This window comes from Orbicella franksi, chromosome 12 (assembly GCF_964199315.1).
Source record: "Orbicella franksi chromosome 12, jaOrbFran1.1, whole genome shotgun sequence".
Classification (NCBI taxonomy): domain Eukaryota; kingdom Metazoa; phylum Cnidaria; class Anthozoa; order Scleractinia; family Merulinidae; genus Orbicella; species Orbicella franksi.
Window position 1 is genome coordinate 19,039,575 of NC_138156.1, and position 21,877 is coordinate 19,061,451.

Consider the following 21,877-nt stretch of genomic DNA (forward strand, 5'->3'; position numbering starts at 1 on the left):
TTAATAACAAGATTTGCTGATTTCATCTGGAATTACAGGGTAACAAGATACAACAAGAGACTATCATCTAGATCACAGAGTTGTTCATTGTTGCAAGAAAGGGTTCAAATTATCTTACAAAATATCACATCAAATTTAGCCGCAACACGAGCATTTCAATAACACAAATCACAATTTTAATCAATCAATCAATCAATCAATCAATCAATCGATCGGTCAACAAACTTACAGCCGGTAAAAAGGAGTATATGTGTGAAAACAAAATTCCACAAAATCAACTCTTTTAATATTAATTCACAAAGAGATAAAAATACTGAAAAAAATATTTCTAACAATAATATTATATAAAAGCTTTGGCTTGAGTTCAAATATAATATAATAATATAGTGTAATAGCATAATATCAAATCAATATTAAAGTATTTCAAGCATTACTAGCATCACTAGTAAATTGTTTAACGAGTTTTAATAATAATAAAAAACTCCAATCCTTTATAAAAAGAAAAATCAAAACAAAACTAAGCAAATGCCCAGCAATAATTAATGACAAATTACATGGAAAGCTAAATGGCGACAAGCTAATACTAACGATGACTAAATGATTTCAGTTCAATTATCCGTCCAAGATTTAAAAAGATATTGAAAAAAACTTGCAGCATTACTGGCACTTGCCAGTAACTTGTTTAATACATTGCAAAGTTGAACACAACAATAAGTGTTAATAGTTCAACATCTTAGTAATGTACTTCATACAATGGTAGTGGCCAGAACAAATAGTAGGACAAAATTGAAAAAAACGGATATATTATGAAAAGCAGCTGAATTGACACATCGCAACTCGCTGTCGTAGCCAGGGCGAATTGCAGCGTCTGTTTCCTAGAAAACACACCACTACACAGCTTTCCGATATTCTCGTACGTAGCCTTAGTCATAATTGCTAGTGGAAATTCGAATAAATCAACAAAACTTCAATTACATTGTGGAAAACTGCGAAAAGCGAGAATCTTTCCACCTCGAGCGGTAATTTCACTGCACGTGTAAATTCTAGTAGCCCACGGCGGCTAAGAAAAACATTACCACATGAGATCGAGGCTATATGTGACACGTAATCAGTCCAAAATGGCGCCCAAACGCTGAACTCGCATGGCATCACGATCGATACCCGCGGCACTGGTCTACAAAACCCGCGAGAGCGATTAGCATGCGTTCTCCTTCGTGGAACGCAACTAGCTAAATTGGCTTAAGGTACTTATCTAAACGCCAGAAAGCTGTGTAGTGCTGTATTTTCTCCGAAACTGCGTGGGTAGCACACCGATTTGTGATCTGTGTCATCTGTCAGGAGTCAGCTGCTTTTCTCGGCGATACAACTTCTCTGTGAGAATATAGTTGCAAGGCTTGACCGTAACAGCTCGAATAAATCAACACAACGTCACTAACCTTGGGAAAGACTGTAAATATTCCAAATAGCACAACAAACGACGAAAAGGAAATGGAAGTGCACACCGCTCAAGGAATCTTACCACAGGTAAGCTTAATTGCTGTTACCCTGGGTGCCAGGGGATTTTTTTTGTAGCGAAACTACTATTGTGAGCGGCGAAGCCACGATCTCGATCGCGGCTTCACCTCTCACAATCGCAGCTTCACCGCTCATAATCGCAGCTTCGCTACAAAAATAACCCTCTGGCACCCAGGGTAAATTAAATACGTTTACATTTCGAAATAAACTTTGTTGTACTGTTTAATATTCTATTCTATAGATATGCACGATACTTAACCTTACTAAACGATGCACCGTTTAGAATGATGTGACATTTAATGCCAGTAAAGGACACAAAAGGTAAACAATGCCACGAAAATACACAACTCGGCAAACCCTGAAAGAGAAATGACAAAAATAGGCTTAAGTATGCGCTGCTGGCAAGGGTATGCTTTCCCAGCAGTCTACTTTGGGTATAAGAGTCAGGATTTGGTAAACAATCGAGGATCTTGATATAACTTTATTAAATATAGTATGAAATATTAAAGGAAGGCATTTCTAGTGACCAGCCTACCGTCAGATGTCCAACACTAACTGAATATCCTCTGCTATAACCCAAAAATTTCATGTTCGTTGCAACACACCCTATCGACAAATTCCAAGAGTACCTCCTTTCTCTCCCCGGATATCGAACGCACTTCGTCGCTAACCTCTGATTACTACTATAGTAATGATATTTGCCCCCGTTATTGACTGCTGGGCATAAAAGCTACGAGTGGAACGCAGTAAGCTTTTAGACGTCTTCTGGTGTTCCCCCCGTATTCAAGTTGTTCAAGGAAAACCCTCATCAGGGGTAATCGGTTCGATGTACAGCGGTCATGAAACAAAGCGTAGTTTACTCTCGGCTATCTTCAGCTATGGTTATAGAAAACGTTTGACTGCTAGCGCGAAGAAATGTCAGAAAATATAAAACCCTTTTTTGAAACTTAAAAAAGTTCCTGGACCGCAGTCCTCATCACGGGCCCAATCCCGTTTCCGGGTCCTTACCCCGGCCCTCAGTCTCCCGGTCCCCGGTGCTTACCCTTCCCCCGCCCTTCTCCCGGCCCCGGCGCTTACCCTTGACTCGTCCACCTCCACCTGGTAATACAGAGTCGTCTCTCACGAGACCAGCCAGTATCTTATTGTAGGCGTTGACTTCGTCATTCATCTTCGATATACAAGTCTGTGAGAATCGCTCTCCGAAAGATACAGAGTCGCAATGAAATTGCTCAAAAAACTGCCGGACATCTCCTATGTCTTCGGCCGGGATCTTCGTCTTTCCTTGCTTTCTGTACTCCATCCACTCTTTCGCCGCGTATTCAGGATTTGAGAAGTCTTTTCCATCGAACTCCACCAATCCGTCTGTTTCATTGGCTGGAAGGCGTCCCCTGATACGTTTCATGGCATCGAACATTCTCCACATGTACTTGCTACTCTTCAGTAAGCACTCCTCCAGAGCGTTGCAGTGGTTGTATTCTTTGTTAACGTCGCCCCAGTTTTCAATCATGGATACCCAGAGGTCTTCAGTTGACAGCGATACCGATACCTTCATTTGTGTGTCTCCCACAACATGGCGTAGAGCACCACGGGTGTGATAAGCCTCTGCCGCATAGATCAGGGCCTTGGCGAGATCATCTTGCGGGGGACAAATGCAAAATGATAGTTTAGCTTACAGATACTACCGGGACAAACTGATCATTCGTCACTGAAATCGATGTCCGCACGTGATAAACAGTCACGTTTTAAGTATTGGGATACGCACAAAATTACCTTTAAATTGAAGGAAACCCGGCTGAAAATAGTAGTTTACTCAGAAAGAAAAACACGAAAGAGGTAATAATAAACCATAAAGGAACAAGGATGGTTAAGGATGGAGGAAGATTGACACGGATTACAAACAACGAACTTTTGTCTTCAAAAAATTTAGGCAAAACTTTTCACGATACGTAAACTATGAGGAAGCTACTTCAACTGTTTAAGAACGTCTTGGATTTTGGGTTAAAACATGAAAAAGGTTCAATCTCTTTCTCAGAGCCTGCACGTTTTCGGCAGCGGTTGCCGCTGAAGGTCGGGATTGATCTTAATGGGGTTTGAGTGTGAAATTGAAATTAAAAAAAAAAAAACAAGCTGAGTAAACAATTAACTAAATATATGTCATGATAAATTAAGTACCAAGTACATTTTCCTATAAAAGGCCGTTTAACTGCATTACACTTTCGTTCATCACGCAAAAACTCTGTTGTCTCAACATTGTTCAATTGGCTTTTCTCATTATTTTCCACAACAAGTGGAGTCCGAGAAATTAAAGTTCTCACCCAACACTTCTTTTATGAAAGGATTCGTTACACTGTAACCCATCGACTTTCTTATAAAAACAAAAACTATAGGTATATAATTACCGAGAAAGGCTGAGCTATATCCGCCGTTTTCTGACATCTCTTTGACGTACTTCACGTACTCCTTATTATGGGCTGTTCTTAACGCTTCCTGGGGGTTCAGTTGGCCTCCAAGTTTCAGTGCTACTTTAGCATTCATTGCCTTGAAGGTGTCCAGCCAATCTTCCAGCTTACCCTTGGCTTCAGTCTCGGCATCTTTTATAGCCATCTTGGCTCCATCCTTAATCTTTTGAAAGAACTCCTCGCTGTACTTGAAAACCTTGTAGTAAGCACTGGCCAACTCCTGCATTCTATAGTATATCGTTTTTTCCTTGTTCTTCACACCACTGGAAAAGTCAGTTGGAAGGCCGGCATACAAAAATGGCATGGCGTATTCAAGTGTAAAAGCGTAGACATTGGTGTCAAATACAATGTCAGACGGTTTCCCGAATCCGTTGGAACTTTGAAAATAGTCGTTGAACTTCTCTACCAGATAACCAGCATCTTTTCCAATCAGCCCCACATCATAGTCCGAGGTACAAGTGGCACTCCCATAAGGTACAGGGTAGCACACGGAATCAGGGATCCTTGTGTCGTCGTCACCATTTCTCTCACAAGGAGCAACCTTTCCGTCGCTTTGTGTGTAAAGAACGTGTGTCACCAATAGGTATCTAGCGGCTGTGATGTAGAGGAGTTTAAGGCAGCTGTCCTCTGAGCGGAATGCGGGGCTGTTTTTTGTAGTGTCCCAGTCGCTGTGCTTTTTAAAGAAGCTCTTTACTCGATTTGCAGCGCTGACAAACTCATCGGTCCCGAGATCTTCTTTGAAATCAGGTTGCTTGGTCCACGCGTCCATTTTGTGGTCTTTTTCAAATCCGTAGCGGTCCACAATGTTATCTTTTATCCAATCAATTTCTTTGTCATCTGCGGGGTCACTTTGGTGTGACGCTAGAAATCTTAAAAAAAGAAGTAAAGGTAAAGTTCGAATTCGTTCTTTATGATTACCACGGGGGATTATTGTTATTAAACAACACGGTAAATATAGGGTGGGGAGCTTAACTCTGATAGCCGTCACGTTGGTCAACAATGTGCAATGCCAGCGGCGGATTTAGGGGAGGGCCCCCCCCCTTATTTTGGGTAAAAAAAGAAGAAATCACAGACGGAAGGAAAGCCGGCAAGGCAAGCAAAACAAAACCGGACCCCTCCCTTAGCTCAAGGTCTGGAACCGCCACTGATTATGCGTACACTGAGTAGATATGTGTTCTACCAGGAGGAGAACACAGCCAAGAAGAAAATTCTCGGAGAAGCAGCTTACCCTCACAGCCTAACATTCCAGTATCATAACCATGTGTCTTAATCATGTTGGAAAGTTAGATTATAGTCAACCATGATGAAATTGCTTTTAGTTTGGAATGTTCACTCTGTATGTATTCTGACTTGTTAGGAACAAAATTTGAAACAAACCCATATTTGAGTGTTTTGTTTTACAACGCCTTGAAATGTGAAAAGATCTGAATAAAATTCATTACTATACATAGAATATGATTGGAATCTCCAAGGCCTCGTATCTTTACTTGGATTCTAAGAGGGAAACCAATATGGCGGGAATAAGACGTTTTTGCAATCCAATGCTTACTATACTTTCAATGTGCATTAAAATTCATCTTTACTGAGAAGCCTCCAAAATTCACAAGAGTAATGAATGGAATTGAGTGGACACGCTTATTCAATTTTGTTTGTTTTGGCTATTAAGCCTCGATATTATATTATCATATAAATGTCTAAGCCTGTTGGTTTAAATAGCCCATTTCCAAATTACCTTTATCTTCTTTCTCACAGCGAGTCTTGGTGCCCATCATTTCATATGAAATTGAGTATTCATTCACATGTAAATAAAACTCATTTTCATATGAATGGTTGGGCACCAGGCCTCGTTTTGATGGAGAGGCATAAGGCAACTCGAAAATGGGTAATTATACGATATATTTATACCGTAAGCAGCAGTCCGAGTATTATCTCGGTGAACTGATCGAAGTAAATTAATACATACCCCTTATATTCCATAGGTTCAACGAAGTTATCTGGGGAATCCTCCACCTGGGCCACATAGTTGTAGACTGATATCGGGTACAGTTCGCCGCGAACCTGACATTAAGACCGTACATTAATATAAATACTTTAATTTAAAATCGACATTAATACTTCAATAATACTTTATAAGGAACAAACTGATTCCAACTTTCTATACATCTTAAGGAGCTCAGTCACGGTATTTTGAGTTTTTTTGTCCATGTGCAAAAATACCTTCAAATTGAAGGAAACTAAAAATAGTAGTTTACTAAAATAGAAAAACGCCAAAAGATAAAAATAAACCATAAAGGAACAAGGATGGTTAAGGTGGGAGAAGATTAAGATAAACCGCCAACTTGAAAAATTTAGACTAAACCAGGACTCAACTTTTCCAGATGCGCAAACCTCGACATATCTCCTGTAGTCCACGACAACCTAGTTCTCAGGGCCCTCTCTCAACAGTTTCCAAGCTGTATAAAAACCGGAAGTGACGTTCTGTTTTTGTGCGGGTTTGCCATATCGTTTTATGCCCCTTTTATGACATACTTTTCATCACAAATTCGATGTGATTCTTCACAGATACGATGTGTTTCATCGAAGATACATATATATTTATAGCAAATATTTTCCATCGTAGATTCAACTCATTCCATCTGATATAACACTGGTGTTCCGCTCTCGCAAGATATGAAAAAAATTTACAAAGGAAATGGGATATCTTACCACTGTTACATGGGCCAACATGAACACCAAGAAACTGGCCAAAATCATTTTTTAAGAACCTGTAAATGTAAATGAAAGTCGTGATTATTCAAGAGGAATTTAGACGGCGACACTGGAAGTGATGTTATTAGTCAGAGGCCGTGAGGTTCATAAGGGTTCAGTCGCGAACAAAGAGAAGAAAGACGAAAGAGAACATGGCAGTGGAACCCGGTTAATACGGACACCAAAGGGACACGCTAAGTGTCCGTATTATACTGGTGTCCGTATTAAGGCGGCTCTCAGAACTGATAAGTTAGAACTAAACTTAAAGCGACGACTTAGAACTACACATGTGTTCAAATAAAGACTACAGAATATAATTTTTAAGCAACAGATTGGTATTCAAGATATAATGATGGAGGCAGCGTGGCTGAGTGGTTTAGGGCGCTGTTGTTGTAATCCGGAGGTCCCGGGTTCAAGGCCTCCACCCTACCACTAGCAGGACTTGTTTCTCAGTAGTCCCAAGTTCAAATCCTCGGTCACGTTTTTTAAATAGCCAACTGGTCTGCCTCCTGCTAGTTGGGATTTTTAACTATGTTACGTTTATTTGAAATATTTGTTTCCTTTGTTTCAGTTTCCGATATTTTCTTCTATAGGAGGAACATTGAGTAATCCAATAGTAATCCAATAATCATTGTTTGGCTATAGCATCTACCAGGCATTCAGTCAGCTCGTCAGTCCTCACACCCTGCCTTTTTCTCCTTTATTTCGCTCGCTTTATTTCCCTCGCTTTATTTCGCTTGCCTAACAGAACTCCTGGAAGAGGCTATTCGCTCTTACACTGGAAGGATATCATTTCACTTTTACTTAATTAGTATAATTCTTGTCCCTGCCTTGTTACAACTCAAATTCTCTACTATGTCACTGCGTTCCGCCGCAGAGAAAACGTTTAAGTTCTAATCACAAGGCTAACATAAGAGCAGTAACGTAGTGGCGAAGAAAACGAATTACATTACCGTAAGCTACGAAACTAAATGTAGTCAGAATACTAGAAAAATTAAGCTCGGCCAGATGCGAGCGGGAAACTGGCTGTGTCGAGTGACTAACGCGAGAGGCGACAAGGTTTAAATACTGTGATGTGACGTAAAATCCCTAGAGGAAAAAACTGCGGCGATAATTGGAAATTCCAAACATAAACACATAAACGTACCTGTGATGGCAAACAGGAAGTCTTGTTGAAGTGCTTCTCTCAGAACAAATCTGTAAATTGAATTTAACCAGATCTAAGTTTTAAAGTGATATACGATGGTATTTTTGGTTGACACAGACAGCAGTTAAAATAATAGAGACAGCTATAGATCCTATGATCTAACAAGCGCCTCGTTTACGTTTACCTCATAAATACGTCATACATTTAAAATGCATATACGCTAGCCAAATTCCCCTACATGTACTACACTACCACTTTTTTCCATATAAAACGCTCTAAAACGGTGAATGCTAGCTCGATCCAGGTCCAAAACATACTTTCATATCGCTTTACGTTGAATTTCTGCATAGAACAGTTTAAGTCAATTCTTCATTAAGAAACTAAGGCAGCAAACACGACAAAAGTTAGCTGGTTCTCTAGCGCTTAGATTCTCCCCACAAGCTGATTACGCGTGCTTTTTAAACAAGCAGAGGTCTCGTAATGATAGCGGTGGATGCACATATGAATTTTAATTGATGGCAAATTGGTCCAAAATATGAAGGAGAACTCTGACCTGTTCCTAGAGCAGTCCGAATTTTACCGCTAAGTCGCGCCAATCACGAAAGGCCAATTCCCTCTATGAAATGTGCCCTCAGGGAATCATGCTAGTTGTATTCATCGAGACAAATATCCAGTCCAAGATGATGAATACAACTACCATGATTCCCTGCAGGCACATCTCACAGAGGGAATGACTCATTTGTTTAGGCGGATTACATTTTCAGAACATTACGCAAAAGAAAACAGCTCGTTGATAAGGACGTTCGCGCCCAAAATGTTACCACGCAGAGTTTTGTTAAAACTTGTCATTAAAGAAAAGAACATTTTTTTCCAAAATTATCTTTTTTCTCCATAATTCTTTCCAATTGACCTATCTTAGTCTCTAACCAGCAAAATTTGGGCCGATAAACGATCTTATGCATTTTTGGTTAATGGGGAGCTAACCGGGTTCGTTTTCGAGACAGGGGTTGAAATTTTGTTGTGATTACATGACGAATTTCAGCCCTGGCTGAAATATTAGCCTCGGCGCCAAATATCAAACTGTGCGAAAAGTCTCAGGAGAATCAAAATGGCGCCGAGGACACGAATCGTAAAAACAGGCGCATTGCTTCTCTCGCAGTTTGGCCTTTTATTGGCGCTCAATCATGATTTTCAACTTTTTGGGATGGTAACAGCCTACAATGATAATGGAACTGAAACGAAACCTGTCTTTGGCTACATATCTCTCAGCCTGAAAGACGTACATGCATAGAAAGAAAATATATCCTCATGCTTGCCGTTTTCTTGGCTTCCCTGACAGCCTCGTGCTGTTTAACCTTGTCTCGATGTTCTTATATTCCATCTGAACTTTGAAATTAGAGAGACAATGAATAAGATTCTCTATTTCATCGCCTTTATTCCACTGAAATCGCTTCTCCTTCGTAGCCGCAGCCATCTTGTTTCCTGCTTTTCAGCCAGGGCTGAAATTCCGTTTCGATTACAAGGGATTTTTTCTAATTTTTCAGCCCGTTTGCCCGGGCTGAAAATCCTTGCCCGGGCACTTGGGCAAGTGCTGTCAGTGTGTCTCTTGCTATTTGTCCAGTACAAAGGAGAAGACTGAAAGCTTTGTTTTGACAGCAAGTCTCGTCTTTGGCCGTTTGCACCGTAGGAGACGCATAAATCAACGCTGCAGGAGTTAGGCGGAATCGGTTATTTAGACTATCCGTAAAGATGCAAAATTAACCCCGCGGTGCATTGGCTCGAAATCGGTTGTTTGGCGGTTGAGTAATCTCACAAACCTCAGTGCGAACGGTTGCTATTTCTGGTTTTAAAGCTTGTAATTGTTTATAAGGGTTTTGTACAGATTTTCAATAGGTTTGTTAGCCGTTAGTAGTAAAAACAGAGATTATTACAGTGCATTCGAAGCAAGTCACGTTTCAAGTCAGACAGCTAGTCTAGCCTCGATAACCGAGGAAAGGTCAGATAATAACTGCGAAAATGTTGCTTCACTCGCTTCTTGTACCTCATCATCATCATCATCATTATCATTCATTTATCACAACTAAAATAATGTATATTGATACAAGTACAATACTTTAGATAGCTAGGGTAATAAGATCTCCAAAAACTCAAGACTTATAGCAGAGACCATCTCAACTGCAATGTTGCGTGGCAAATTCAGCATAATTTCATTTGATTAAAATTTTAATGATCTTTTACCGGACTTAGAGTTGGGAATGCTTGTTGACCCAGTGATAGATAATGACAGAAAATTCCAAGTTTAGGACCTCGATGAGGCATCGTAAATTGCTTAAGATTTATGCGACAGTGGTGCGATCGATAACTACTGGCTGTTCTGATAGAGAATTTGCTACAGTCGAGTTGAGAAACATTGGGGTTAAAAATTGGTTATTATGTAGTTCAGGACCAACGCTATCATAATTAGGTTCTCGGTGAGGTACACGCGAACAGTAGCAAAGCAAACCGTACTAATTCTGGTAACACGCCAAGAGTGTGATTTCTTACAAAGCGAATATTTAAATAACCCTAACATCGAAAGCTCAGGAGCCTACATATGACCTCCGGCTGAAAATGAGCGTATCCATAAAGGCACAGAATACGAATATATAGTTAACCTCGTACCGCACATGTTATTATACTATTTCAGTGAAAGAACAGATGAAATACACAGTCACACTCCAGTAGGATCAAAATGAAACTTGCCTTTGGTATCGCACTCTCTGAGTATGGGGTCGCATTGTTTGCGCGCTAGTATGTCTTAACGTATATAAGCATACGCGCTGAAGCACTCGGTAATAAATGCGGTCTGCAACTATTGGTCGAGGATGAAGTGCTGTGACAAGCACTGATAATAGAAACAACTTAGCTACGATTTGTATGCATGGATAATTAAAGGTGACGAGTGAAGTTATGAAATAATTTCACGCGCGTTCTATCCTGAGCCCTAAGTAAATTTCACTCCATGTAAACTATTCTAAATTAACACCGAATTTTCTTAAGGTGTAATTTTTCAGCCATAATGTTAAGAAGGTAATTTGTTGCTTTCACGAGGTGGTAATCGGTGTCTGGTTGGTTGGTTCCGTTTTCGAAGAAATCTCCGTTTAGGATCAAAAATCGCTGAAAGGCTTGCTAAGCCTTTTCAGCCAGATTGTAACATTTCAACACAACACATCGCAACATTGTTGGGCACATTTTGCGCGCGTTTGGTCACCCTGTTCCGACGTGTTGCTACACTGTTGGGTGCTGTTCGCTCCAGTTTGACCAATTCATGATATTTCATTTCCTGGTGGGTATTTTACACATTGAACAACTATTTGCCGTCACTAATAAGAGGACAAGCAACCGAATAATACAATGTAATATAGATGAATATAATGGATAACAGACTTGGGAAAGCGCTTTAGTGTGTATTGCTATGCGCTCCAGTATAGAGTAGACGACAGATAATTTGACAAGACACTATGAAAATGAAAACTTAGCGTGGGAGATGGATAGTTAACGGCTTGACATGTTAGGGCGGGATGAGTTGTTTAAACATTCACTGACCCCATTAACTCACCATTATTTCAGACGTTTACGTTTTGTATCCTAAAGGGGCCGAGCTTAATTCCCAGGAGGAATGTATTGAACACAGAGACCTGTTATTTCAAACTGGACTGCTTAAATATTTTTTTCTCACTACTCTGTAGCGACTTTTGCCTCGTGCCCACGTGACTTTAGTCACGTGGACACGAGAGCCAATTTTGTTAGTATAAGTAATAAATCGGTCAATAAGTAGCGTGAGATAAGTGCGACCCACAGTTTCAGAAACTTGCCAAACTTTTACGGATTGCCAAAATTTCGCCAATTTTCAAAGAAGCCGAAGTGCTGCCTTGGAGGATTCCAAATTTTGGCAAAGCAAACAATTTTGTTTTTTTAATCATTTAACTGTCATATTTTTTAAAACATCTCTGGATAAAATTACGGCGAGAAAATAACTTGTCTGGATAAAGTGACGGCCAGTCTAGTTTGGCGCGTGAGATGGCGAGACACAACCATTTTTTTTATCCGGTCCATCTGACGCTTTTTGCAGTTATTTCAATGCAAACCAGGAATATGAGCGGCGTTTTTATTCAAATTCTTATGACTCGTACCTTGGGTCTGGTTACCGGCAGCAATTTAAAGACATGGCTTCAGCGAGACAATCTTCTTCGATCGCAAGTGACGTAAGCAACAACACAAACGCAAGCCGAGCGAAACTGCTCGTCCAGTTATGGGCCGAAAATCACGAGTTGCTGTAGAGCGGAGAATAAAGAACATGCAGCGTGGAGAAAAATCTGAGAAGAGTTAAACTCTCGCATGGAATCTAATAAAATACTTAACTGAGAAGTATAGTTCTTGTGACGTATAATTCAGTCAGTAACGTTTTGGCTCCAACATGTTGGTCTAATGCGACCACTGCCAAAATTTGGAACTTGCGAAGTTTTTGCCAATTCTTTTTCCTCGCTGAAAATTGGAAATATTTGAATTCACTCTAGTGCGACTCGGCCCTAATAGAGTGAGTTCGGAAATTCCTGTGCGAGACATTCCTTTGTAACCATTCTTTGCGTTCCTAATGTAAGATTCCTGCGAAGATAGGTAGATAGATATGGTCAACGCATTTTGCGGGTTGATCAAATTTGGCTGTGAAAGACAGATACAAAACAGGCGATTAATTGACTACCATTGACGGCGTTTGGTGCTACTGTTTTTAGAAATACGAGTTTTAAACATGCTGTACAGATTCAAGACACCTTATTGATTTATTTATTTTATGAAGGGGACTGGGATGTAGATCTATTTCTGACAGGTATATGGCTGATAAAAATTAATTGTTAGGTCTATGATAAATACCACCAGGGCATTAAACATTTTAAGACACGCAGTGCGAAGTAAGTTCTGCAAAAAAAGGAATTCAACACTAACATTTGAGAAATTTAAACATCACGATGAGCCGATTAAAACTTACATGTAATGTGCACTACCCAAGAGTGATGGAACAGGCCAAAAAATTAATTTTCAATAAGGGTCAGGTTTTGCTAGATCGTGTCAAATCGAGGCGAATTGTTTGCTGTTGGAGATTCGTTGTCAGTTATTGTTGCATGAATGAATAGTAATTTATTAAATTAAAGAGACGCTGAGCAAAGTAAGTTCTTAAAAAAAAATCAAATTAGACCCTAACAGTTGTGAAATTTGTACGTAGCACTGAGCATATTAAAAACTTACATTGTGCATCACTCGAGAATAAGCAAACAGCCCCAAAAATTAATTTCAATGAGGATCGGATCTGGTTAGATCTAGTTAAACGGTATTGTTTCGTCGTTAGATCGAATTGCATTTGTCAATGCTACCGAACTGACATTTTATTTTTAGCCAAAGTGACAATTTATTTTTAGCATGAGAGTAGCTTGTGTACAGGCTAATATGAGAGCATAGTCTAAGCTTTGAAGCATTACGCGAATGAGCTGGAATTTATTCTCGCTGACTGGCTTTCGATATCTCTGTTATCAGTATGATGTCATTCCGTGGAACAAATTGTGTAGCGTTCCTAATGTAAGATTCCTGAGAAGTGTGTGCTTTTGTTTATTTTATTTAGGATGTTGCGAGTATGTATTCATTAAACTTAAGTTCTGTAAAAAAGGGATCCAACCGTAAGATTTGAGAAATTTATAGATCACAGTGAGCGGATTGATAACTTACATGTAGTGTGCACTACCCGAGAATGAGTAAGGGGGCGAAAAAAATAATTTTTAATAAGGGTCAGACTTAGCTAAATCGTGTCAAATTGAGCCGAATTGTTTGTTGTCGGAGATTCGTTGTCAGCTATTGTTGCATGACTTAATATGAATACCGTACCGTAGGTACCGTACGCACTATATCAGGACTATTAGGTTGACAGAGGGACAGGGTAAAATATGGACTGGACCAATGGACCGGACCAATGGACCGGACCAATGGACCATTGGACTGTTGGACTATATTTTGGACTATGTTTTGGACCATTCTTTGGACCATTTTCTGGACCTGCCTTTATCAAAAATTTATAGGGAGGGGTGGGTGTTTATTGTTCTTCATCTATAAGGAAAAGGGAGGTATGTTTCTTCATTTGTAGGGGAGGGCCGGAGAGGGTGGAAATGGTAACACGTGCACACGAAAGTGGCCTCCAAACATTAACAGGAATGGTAGCGGGAAGTATTTCAGGTATTGAATCCCAGTTTGAACCAACAGTCAGCAAATGCAAGGACAAATATATGGATATCTGTATTTTAAAAATAATGGACAGAACGAGTTAAGAGTACACTGTTTCAAATTTCCTTTCACATCTATCTCATATGAGTCGACCTGTGAAATCAAGAATCGCTCACCAATTGCTTATTAGTTCCCTGGAACATTCCCCTCACTGTTATCCTTCATTATCGCGCTGTCACGCTAACAGTCGATAGACATCACTGAATTTCACTGTGATTCGCGAAGAAGGCCAAACCGTAGAGGGAACTTATCAGTTGTTTTTGAAGTCAAAGTTGCGGATGTTGGAAGCTGGCTTTATCATGAGAAAGTGGTCGTCCAATTCAAAGGAACTAATTGAGAAGATAAAGGTTTCTGACTACAATCAAGAATTGAAATGCAGTGACGAGCTGAAGAAGTTGCAAGAATATGATGGAACCTATGCTAATCAATCACGAGGTTAAGGAAGAAAAGGAGCATAAGATACTCGGGATTACCTGGAATCACGACGCTGACGAGCTGAGTGTTGTCTTAAGTCTTCAGAAGATGTGCCTGTCACTAAACAAACGGTACTGAAAGTGGCTGCTCGAGTTTATGATCCCCTTGGGTGGATATCACCTATCCTTATCGACAAGAAGCTGTTGTTTCAAAAGATTTGCCAGACTAAAGAAGATTGGGATGCTGAGCTTAGTCCAGACCTGAAGGAGTCTTGTGACCAGTGGATGACTGAGTTGCAGAAAGTTGGAAACTTTAGAATACCGAGGTGTTATTTCAATGCAGATGACCCAGAGCCCATTTCAATACAGCTTCATGAGTTCAGCGATGCATACTGACATGCCTATGCAGCAGCCGTATATACGAATTGAGCAGCAGACTGGAGCGAAATCAGTACTAGTCGCGTCAAAGACCAGAGTAGGACCGTTGTGTGGAGAGACGATACCGGACACTAGAATTGTTGGGACTGTGGTTCTTGGAAAATTGATGAAACATGTAGCTGCTGCCTTATCAGAAAGCCTGAAGGTCAACAAACTCCGATGTTGGGTTGACTCAACAGCCGTGCTCTATTGGATTATTGGAGAGAAGAAACAATGGAAGCAGTTTGTTGAGAATAGAATCATGGAGATCAGAAGTCTGGTTTCCCCCAGTTGCTGGAGCTATTGGGCCCAACCGACGCTAACCCTGCCGATCTGTCCTCTAGAGGGATGAAACCTTCAGACCTGGCAACAAGCGACAAATGGTGGAAGAGACCCACGTTTTTGACACTCCAGGAAGAGCAGTGGCCAACAAAACCAGACACTGGCTTGCTCGAAGAACATGTGTCGCGTGAGATGAAGGCTGAGTTCAAGAGAGAGGAACACCTGACCACTACGGATCTTGCAACTGTATCGAACGTTAGTCCGACTGCATGTTTTGGTCTGGAACGGTTTAGCACCAGCAAGAAACTGTTTCGAGTTACAGGATATGTATTGCGGTTCATTTCAAGATTGAAAGAAAAGGTGAAGAGCATAGGAGAAAGCCAGAAGTCTGGAGATGAATCCTTAACGGTCAAGGAACTAGAAGATGCAGAAGTGATGTGTTTACAAGAAGCGCAGAAGCCCTTAGTATCTAGTAACAAGTTCGATCAGCAAAGAATATCCCTCGGGTTATTTACTGATGACAAAGGAGTCTACCGCAGCAAAGGAAGGTTGGAGAATGCCGAATTGCCGTGTCAAGTCAAACATCCAATATTGTTACCACCAAGGAGCCACCTGACATCCCTGATTATACGAGAGTACCATAGCAGGGTGATGCATCGTGACGTCAAGGACAGTTTGACGGAAACCCGTTGTCGTTATTGGATTACCAAAGGAAGACAAGTGGTAAAGGCAGAGTTGCGGAATCGTACTGTGTGCTCAAGAATTCAAGGGAGACCATCTGCTGCACCAGCAACTCCTGACCTCCCTCAGTTTAGAGTGGAGAAGAGTTTCCCTTTAGCGAACGCTGGAGTGGATTTTGCGGGCCCCTTTATGTGAAAAACGTGTTTGGAGGAGAATCAAAGATGCGCAAGGTGTACACAGCATTGTTTACGTGTTCGAGCACGTGGGCAGTTCATTTGGATTTGGTTCCTGGCCTAGATGCGTAGCCATTCATTAGATGTCTGAAAAGATTCTTTGCAAGAAAAGGAGTGAATCAGCTGTTTATCTCGGACAACACGAAGACTTTTAAAAAGAAAGAAGTCCGACAGTTTATCCTGAACATGGGCGTTGCCTGGAAGTTCAATCTCCCACGATCCTCGTGGTGGGGAGGATTTTTTGAGAGGATGGTTCGGTGCACCAGAGGGTAGCTTGAAGAAAATCCTTGGCGTGATTAAACTGACCTATGAAGAGTTACTTACAGTCCTCACGAAAGTTGAAGGCGTGTTGAATTCTCGTCCTCTCACCTATGTGTACAGCAATAAAGTTGAGGAACCTTTAATGCCGTCCCATTTGATGATAGGAAGGAGGCTGCTGTCCAGCGGTCAGAAGGTGGAACTACATGAGAATTCACCCATAGGTACTGCGAATGACGTCAACAGAAGAGCAAAGTACCTCAAGTTACTCTTGTCCCACTCTTGGAATAGATGGCAGAAGGAATATCTCACAGAGCTCCGTCAATTTCATCACTCTGTAGCTAACGACAAGAGCAGGCAGAAAGATTCAAACTTTAAAGAAGGAGATGTGGCCATTGTGAAAGAAGAAAACACCCCTAGAAGTTCTTTAAAAAGCGTTTAAAACAGATCTAAAAAAGTAAATTGTCTCCGAGCTAAATGCATTCCATGAACAACTGTGCAAAGACAAAACGAGAAACGACGTGTTATTAGTGATCTAAAAGCTAATGGTTATCCCGAGAGCTTCATCAAGTCAGTTGGTGAATCGAACAGAACAAACACGCAACAAAGACCCCAGGAGAATCCAAAGGCATACGCGTCGATTCCATATGTGAAAGGAGTGTCGGAACGTGTTCGACGCATTTTGAGCCGCGAAAACATCAGGACAGCTTTCAAACCAGTACAAACATTGGGAAATGTTTTCAAAAAGCCCAAAGACCGGCCGACAAGAGAGCAATTAAAAGGCATTCTGTACAAAGTGACCTGTACGACATGTTCTTTCACGTATGTCGGGGAAAGCAGAAGAAACTGGAAATCTCGGGGAGCCGAACACAAGCCCGGAACCAATGGAAATGTTAATTCCGCAATTAAACAGCATGCGGAAACCGGCCACGATATACATCCTATTTACGCCAACATTCTTGAAACAGGTGTGAGCGGCAAGAACAAAAGACTGTTTCTGGAATCCTTGCACTCTTTCTTAGACAAAAACTCCGTAAATGAAAGAGCACCCTTCCCAAGGGTTTACGCGTTACTGGTTGCCTCCCTAGGGGGCAACGAACAATAACGTCCCAGCTTATTAAAATTCTGTGAATCGCGCGAAATCATCATTCTCTGAAGAAGACCGCAGAAGGCGGTCGAAAATTTAGAGACAATTTCACTTTTTTAGATCTGTTTTAAACTTTTTTTTTTTAAAGAACTATGAGCACAGATCGCTCCAACAGTTTCACCCCTAGAAGTGCCTGGGGATTGGCCCGAGTTGAAGAGCTGATGAAGGGTCGAGATGACAAGGTTGTGGATTGTTGTCGGCAAACGGAAGAAATCGACAGAACTTAAACGTCCGATCCAGCATTTGATTCCTGTTGAATGCAAAGAAAGTGGTAAGAGTGATGTTATGGATTGCGCTGTTACCACTTCCCTGCCGACCGCAGAACCATTGGAGAAGGACCGTCAGAGTACGAGGAATGCAAGAGGAAGAACGAGAAGACAGGCTGCTGATCATGAGTAATTTTAAGAGACAGCGTTTTTATTGACTTTGAGAACATTTAAGTTTTTGGTGAGTGTTATCTAAGTTTCGGCATTGGTCCTTGGACCAATGGGTGGGGAGAGTGTAGGATTTCTTCGAAATGTAACGCTTGCATTATAGTATGTAACGCATGTGAGATGTTACCTGATCTCGTGGTTACCACGTGATGTGTGTTTTAGTTGGAACCTGAGACATGGTGAGAAGAAAACCTTGTGGTTTTTGGATGCGAAGTTTTTGATGAATTAAGCGGAACGTTGTCGCATTAAATCGTCTTGAAGAGTTAAGAAACTGTGTATTCCAACCAACCCGAGAGACTTCTTCAAAACTTTTAGACCGTTTCTCAACACAACAGGGAATGCTAAAAATGGGGAGATAAAGCTAAATGTAAACGGAACGCTCGTAAGAGAACAGAAAGAAGTTTTTGAAGTGTTTGTCAATCATTTCGCAACAATAGCTGATGGTATAGGCGGTAGAGGTGCCCAGCTATTATCAATGGACGACTTTGATAGCCATCCAAGCATCCAAAGAATTCGACAGGAAAGAAAGGACTTTACTTCGATCAGTGACGTAACATCTGTCACGCAAGGTCAAGTCAAAACTGTCCTAGAGTCACTCGACACGAACAAGGCTACCGGCTGCTATGGCATTCCAGCAAAAATTATGAAAATAGGAGCTGAGGAATTATCTCAACCACTTGCTAACCTTTTTAACTCATGTATTCGGAAGAGAGCGTGGCCGAGAGACTGGAAGCGTGGTGATTGGACTCCTATCTATAAAAAAGATGACAAGTGTTCTAAAGAAAAGTACAGACCCATAACGGTGTTACCATGTGTAGACAACTTGTTTGAGCAACGTATATGCATGTAAGTGTCAACTGCCTTTCAAGGTTACATTTACGAACAATCCTCTGCCTATAGAAAAGCTAATAGCTGTGAAACGACTTTAATAAACCTAGTAGAAGAATGGAAACGAGCGAGGGACAACAGACTCGCTGTAGCCATCTTATCGACTGATATGTCCAAGGCGTTCGATTCTCTCCATTCCCCACTGTTACTCAGCAAGCTGAAAGCATATGGTTTCCAGGAAGGCACGATACAGCTCTTGAATACCAACCTATGCGACCGGAAATATTGAGTCAAAATTGGCAGTGACATAAAGCTCGTCCAGGACGATCAGTCGAGGCTGCCCTGGGTCCACTGATATGGAATATATTTCAAAATGAATTATCCTTTTTGTTAAATCGAGTTTGTCAATGTACGCAGACGACCATCAGATGTTCCACGTCGGAAACGATCAATCTACTGTTGCCTTGGAGCTTAGAGAAACTGCGCGCAATGCCACTAATTAACCAACCTTTTGGCTGGGAATCTTAAAAAGTATCACACTATGAACATTGGCGATAGTGAAGACAAAAGCGATGTCACAGACACAATCTGTGTGAACAACGAAGAGACAAAAACAGTAGACAAGCTTGAACACTTAGGTGTAATCCTAAACTCGAACCTTTAACTTCACTGATCATATCAGCTTAATCTGTAAGAAGGCCAGCCAAAGGAGAGGAGTGCTTATGCGACTAAGAAACCTAATTCCTACAAGTGCCAAACTAGTGCTGTTCAAAACAGCGATTCTACCCTACTTAAAGTATTGCCAATTAGTTTGGCACTTTTGTAAAGCCAGCGATTCGCGCAAGATAGAAAGACTCCAAGAGAGAGGCTTAAGGGCTGTATACAAAGATCACTACGCGACCTACTGAGAATTACTCAAGAGGGCTCAACTACCAACACTAAAGAACAGACGCCTGCAAGATGTATGTACCCTTAGTATAAAGTCAAACACAAATTATGTCCAGCCTACATTAGCAACATTTTAAATACTCATAGCACTTCTTATTCCTTAAGACAAACTGATTTCAGCATCCCTAGATATAATACAGTAACATATGGTCAACATTCTCTGCGTTACCTTGGACCAAATTTATGGGCAGAACTGCCTAAATATATTAGATCTGCAAAAACTTTGAACAACTTTAAAAGCACTATTAGAAAGTTTGACGTTAGCTCTCTGCTGGACGACGGATGTATGCGTTGTTCTCGCTATTCATCTATCTAGTTAGTTGTTAAATAACTATTAGGTGATAATATTATGATAGTATTTGTCAACAAATTGTTATTAATTTTTTTGATTCATTTTTAATATTTTCTTAATTTTACTAAATCTTAGGTGAATACATTTTACTTTATATTTTAGTCTCCCCAATTAGTAGAGCACTTGTGCTCAGCTATTAAGACTGAGACTTAAATAAAGTTGTCATTCATTCATTCATTCGCATTATTTTACAGTGTGGCTTCCGGTCGATAATTGACGTACTGACAGCATGCCGAGTGTTCGCTTAGGCCTTGTTTGTTTGAAGTTCAAACGATTCTCGATGTACGAAGCTCTTGTTCAGTCCATTTAGGACGATGTAGGCCTTAAAAAAGCTAGAGGTCAGCTCTCCGCCGCGGTTTTGATATGTCTAGGTTTGTGTTGATTTAGACTCGAATTTCATGTTGAAGACACTCATAATTAAATTGTACAATTCATGGTTCAATGAAAAGACCGCGAATTTAGTCTTCCTGGCCTCAAAAGGCATACAGGAGAGTTACTTCCTTTTATGTGAGCTACTATAAGCCTTGTGGAAAGCTAGCTCTTGAACAGAAAATTTTCAGTGACGAGTAAAATTCTGTGGCGATGTTTTTACGAATACAGATTTGCTCGACTTAGCGGGCATCGTGTATTTACATGCTTTTCAAGAATTGATTTGCGTGACGGAAATCAATTCTTCATAAAGGTGTCAATTTCTTGCATGTAATTGGATGTCGCGGAGAAAGACGCTGTTACAGGTACCATCGCGTGACTTGAAACTGATAGTGATCAATTGCGAAGGTTAGAGGTGCACGTTTTTAATCTGATGGCTTGGCGCTGAATGCGCTCGACAGGATCAACATTCCAAATAAACAGCCTTTGCAATTTCCCAGTAGTTTATCAATTGCTTTTGACTAAGAACTAAAGTTGATTTTTAGCCCAAGCGCTTAGTTTTTGCGGCAGTGGTTTCCGCCCTTACCAATCGCTTATGCTCAGTTGGAGAATCCAGTTACACTCACCGCATACTACCCCGGAAAGTAGTTGCAGTAATGAAATCATGCCATCAGGTTCACTTGATAGGAAAAAGAATTGATTCTGTGTAATAGCTTCTTCTCTGGCTAAAGATGTTAGTTACACTTTTGATGTGGAGTAACAAGATTAATGGTGAAGGAGAAACTGATTACGAACAAATGACAAACTGTCTTATGAGTTGGTCTGTCTAATCGTGATCGCCGAATGCAAAAGTTGCAAGGTATCGTATCAAGAGCTCTTGGTTCCCTGTTATGTTGCTCCACTCCGAAGCATATTTTCTGAACGCTTCCAAAAGCGTCAGATGGTTTTGGAACTCGGTTCTTAAATGGTTTGAAAAGTAATCGATGAAGCTTACAACAGGCTCCTTCGCGAAGAAAAGTTATGTTTATAGCGATGTGCAAAACACAGCCAACATGTTATCAGAAGAGTCCTAGATAAAAGAACAAAATATGTTCGCAAGAGATAACTGAAAACCCTAGTTTGATGGTACAAATATTCCCAAACCGCACTAATATGCTTTTCTTAAAGTCTATCCAGATTATGCTCAAAAAGTTCAGTTTAAAACACAAAAACATAAACCTGCATCCACTGGTATCAAAGACAGCAGCAAACACTGGCAATTTGACAGCGACAGAGGAATATTCAAGTGCTTGAAGACTGACGATACAAGGAACGTCTGTGCCAAAGGGCGGATGATTTCT

General features: G+C 40.7%; 3 protein-coding genes across 4 annotated transcripts; 2 read left to right on the forward strand and 1 right to left on the reverse strand.

Moving 5' to 3' along the window:
• Window positions 1–1,523: 1,523 nt before the first annotated feature.
• Window positions 1,524–7,900, reverse strand: LOC145464374 (uncharacterized). 2 transcript variants are annotated; one of them, XM_081448251.1, is made up of 6 exons: window positions 7,870–7,900; window positions 6,681–6,739; window positions 5,938–6,032; window positions 3,915–4,843; window positions 2,593–3,150; window positions 1,524–1,873 (listed from the first exon to the last, which is right to left on the reverse strand). In XM_081448251.1, exons 2-6 carry the CDS (start codon window positions 6,726–6,728, stop codon window positions 1,812–1,814), a joined length of 1,692 nt encoding a protein of 563 aa, XP_081304377.1. In that variant the 5' UTR covers window positions 6,729–6,739; window positions 7,870–7,900; the 3' UTR covers window positions 1,524–1,811. The 2 variants fall into 2 exon arrangements, with proteins under 2 accessions (XP_081304377.1, XP_081304376.1); XM_081448250.1 differs by lacking the exon at window positions 1,524–1,873 and having other exon boundaries at window positions 1,886–3,150.
• A 7,031-nt stretch (window positions 7,901–14,931) lies between these two features.
• On the forward strand, window positions 14,932–15,357 carry LOC145462277 (uncharacterized). The gene has a single exon (XM_081445780.1). The coding sequence runs from the start codon at window positions 14,932–14,934 to the stop codon at window positions 15,355–15,357; it is 426 nt and encodes a 141-aa protein (XP_081301906.1).
• Window positions 15,354–16,901, forward strand: LOC145462278 (uncharacterized). Its single transcript, XM_081445781.1, has 2 exons — window positions 15,354–16,159; window positions 16,406–16,901. Exons 1-2 carry the CDS (start codon window positions 15,354–15,356, stop codon window positions 16,899–16,901), a joined length of 1,302 nt encoding a protein of 433 aa, XP_081301907.1.
• The last annotated feature ends 4,976 nt before the right edge of the window (window positions 16,902–21,877 follow it).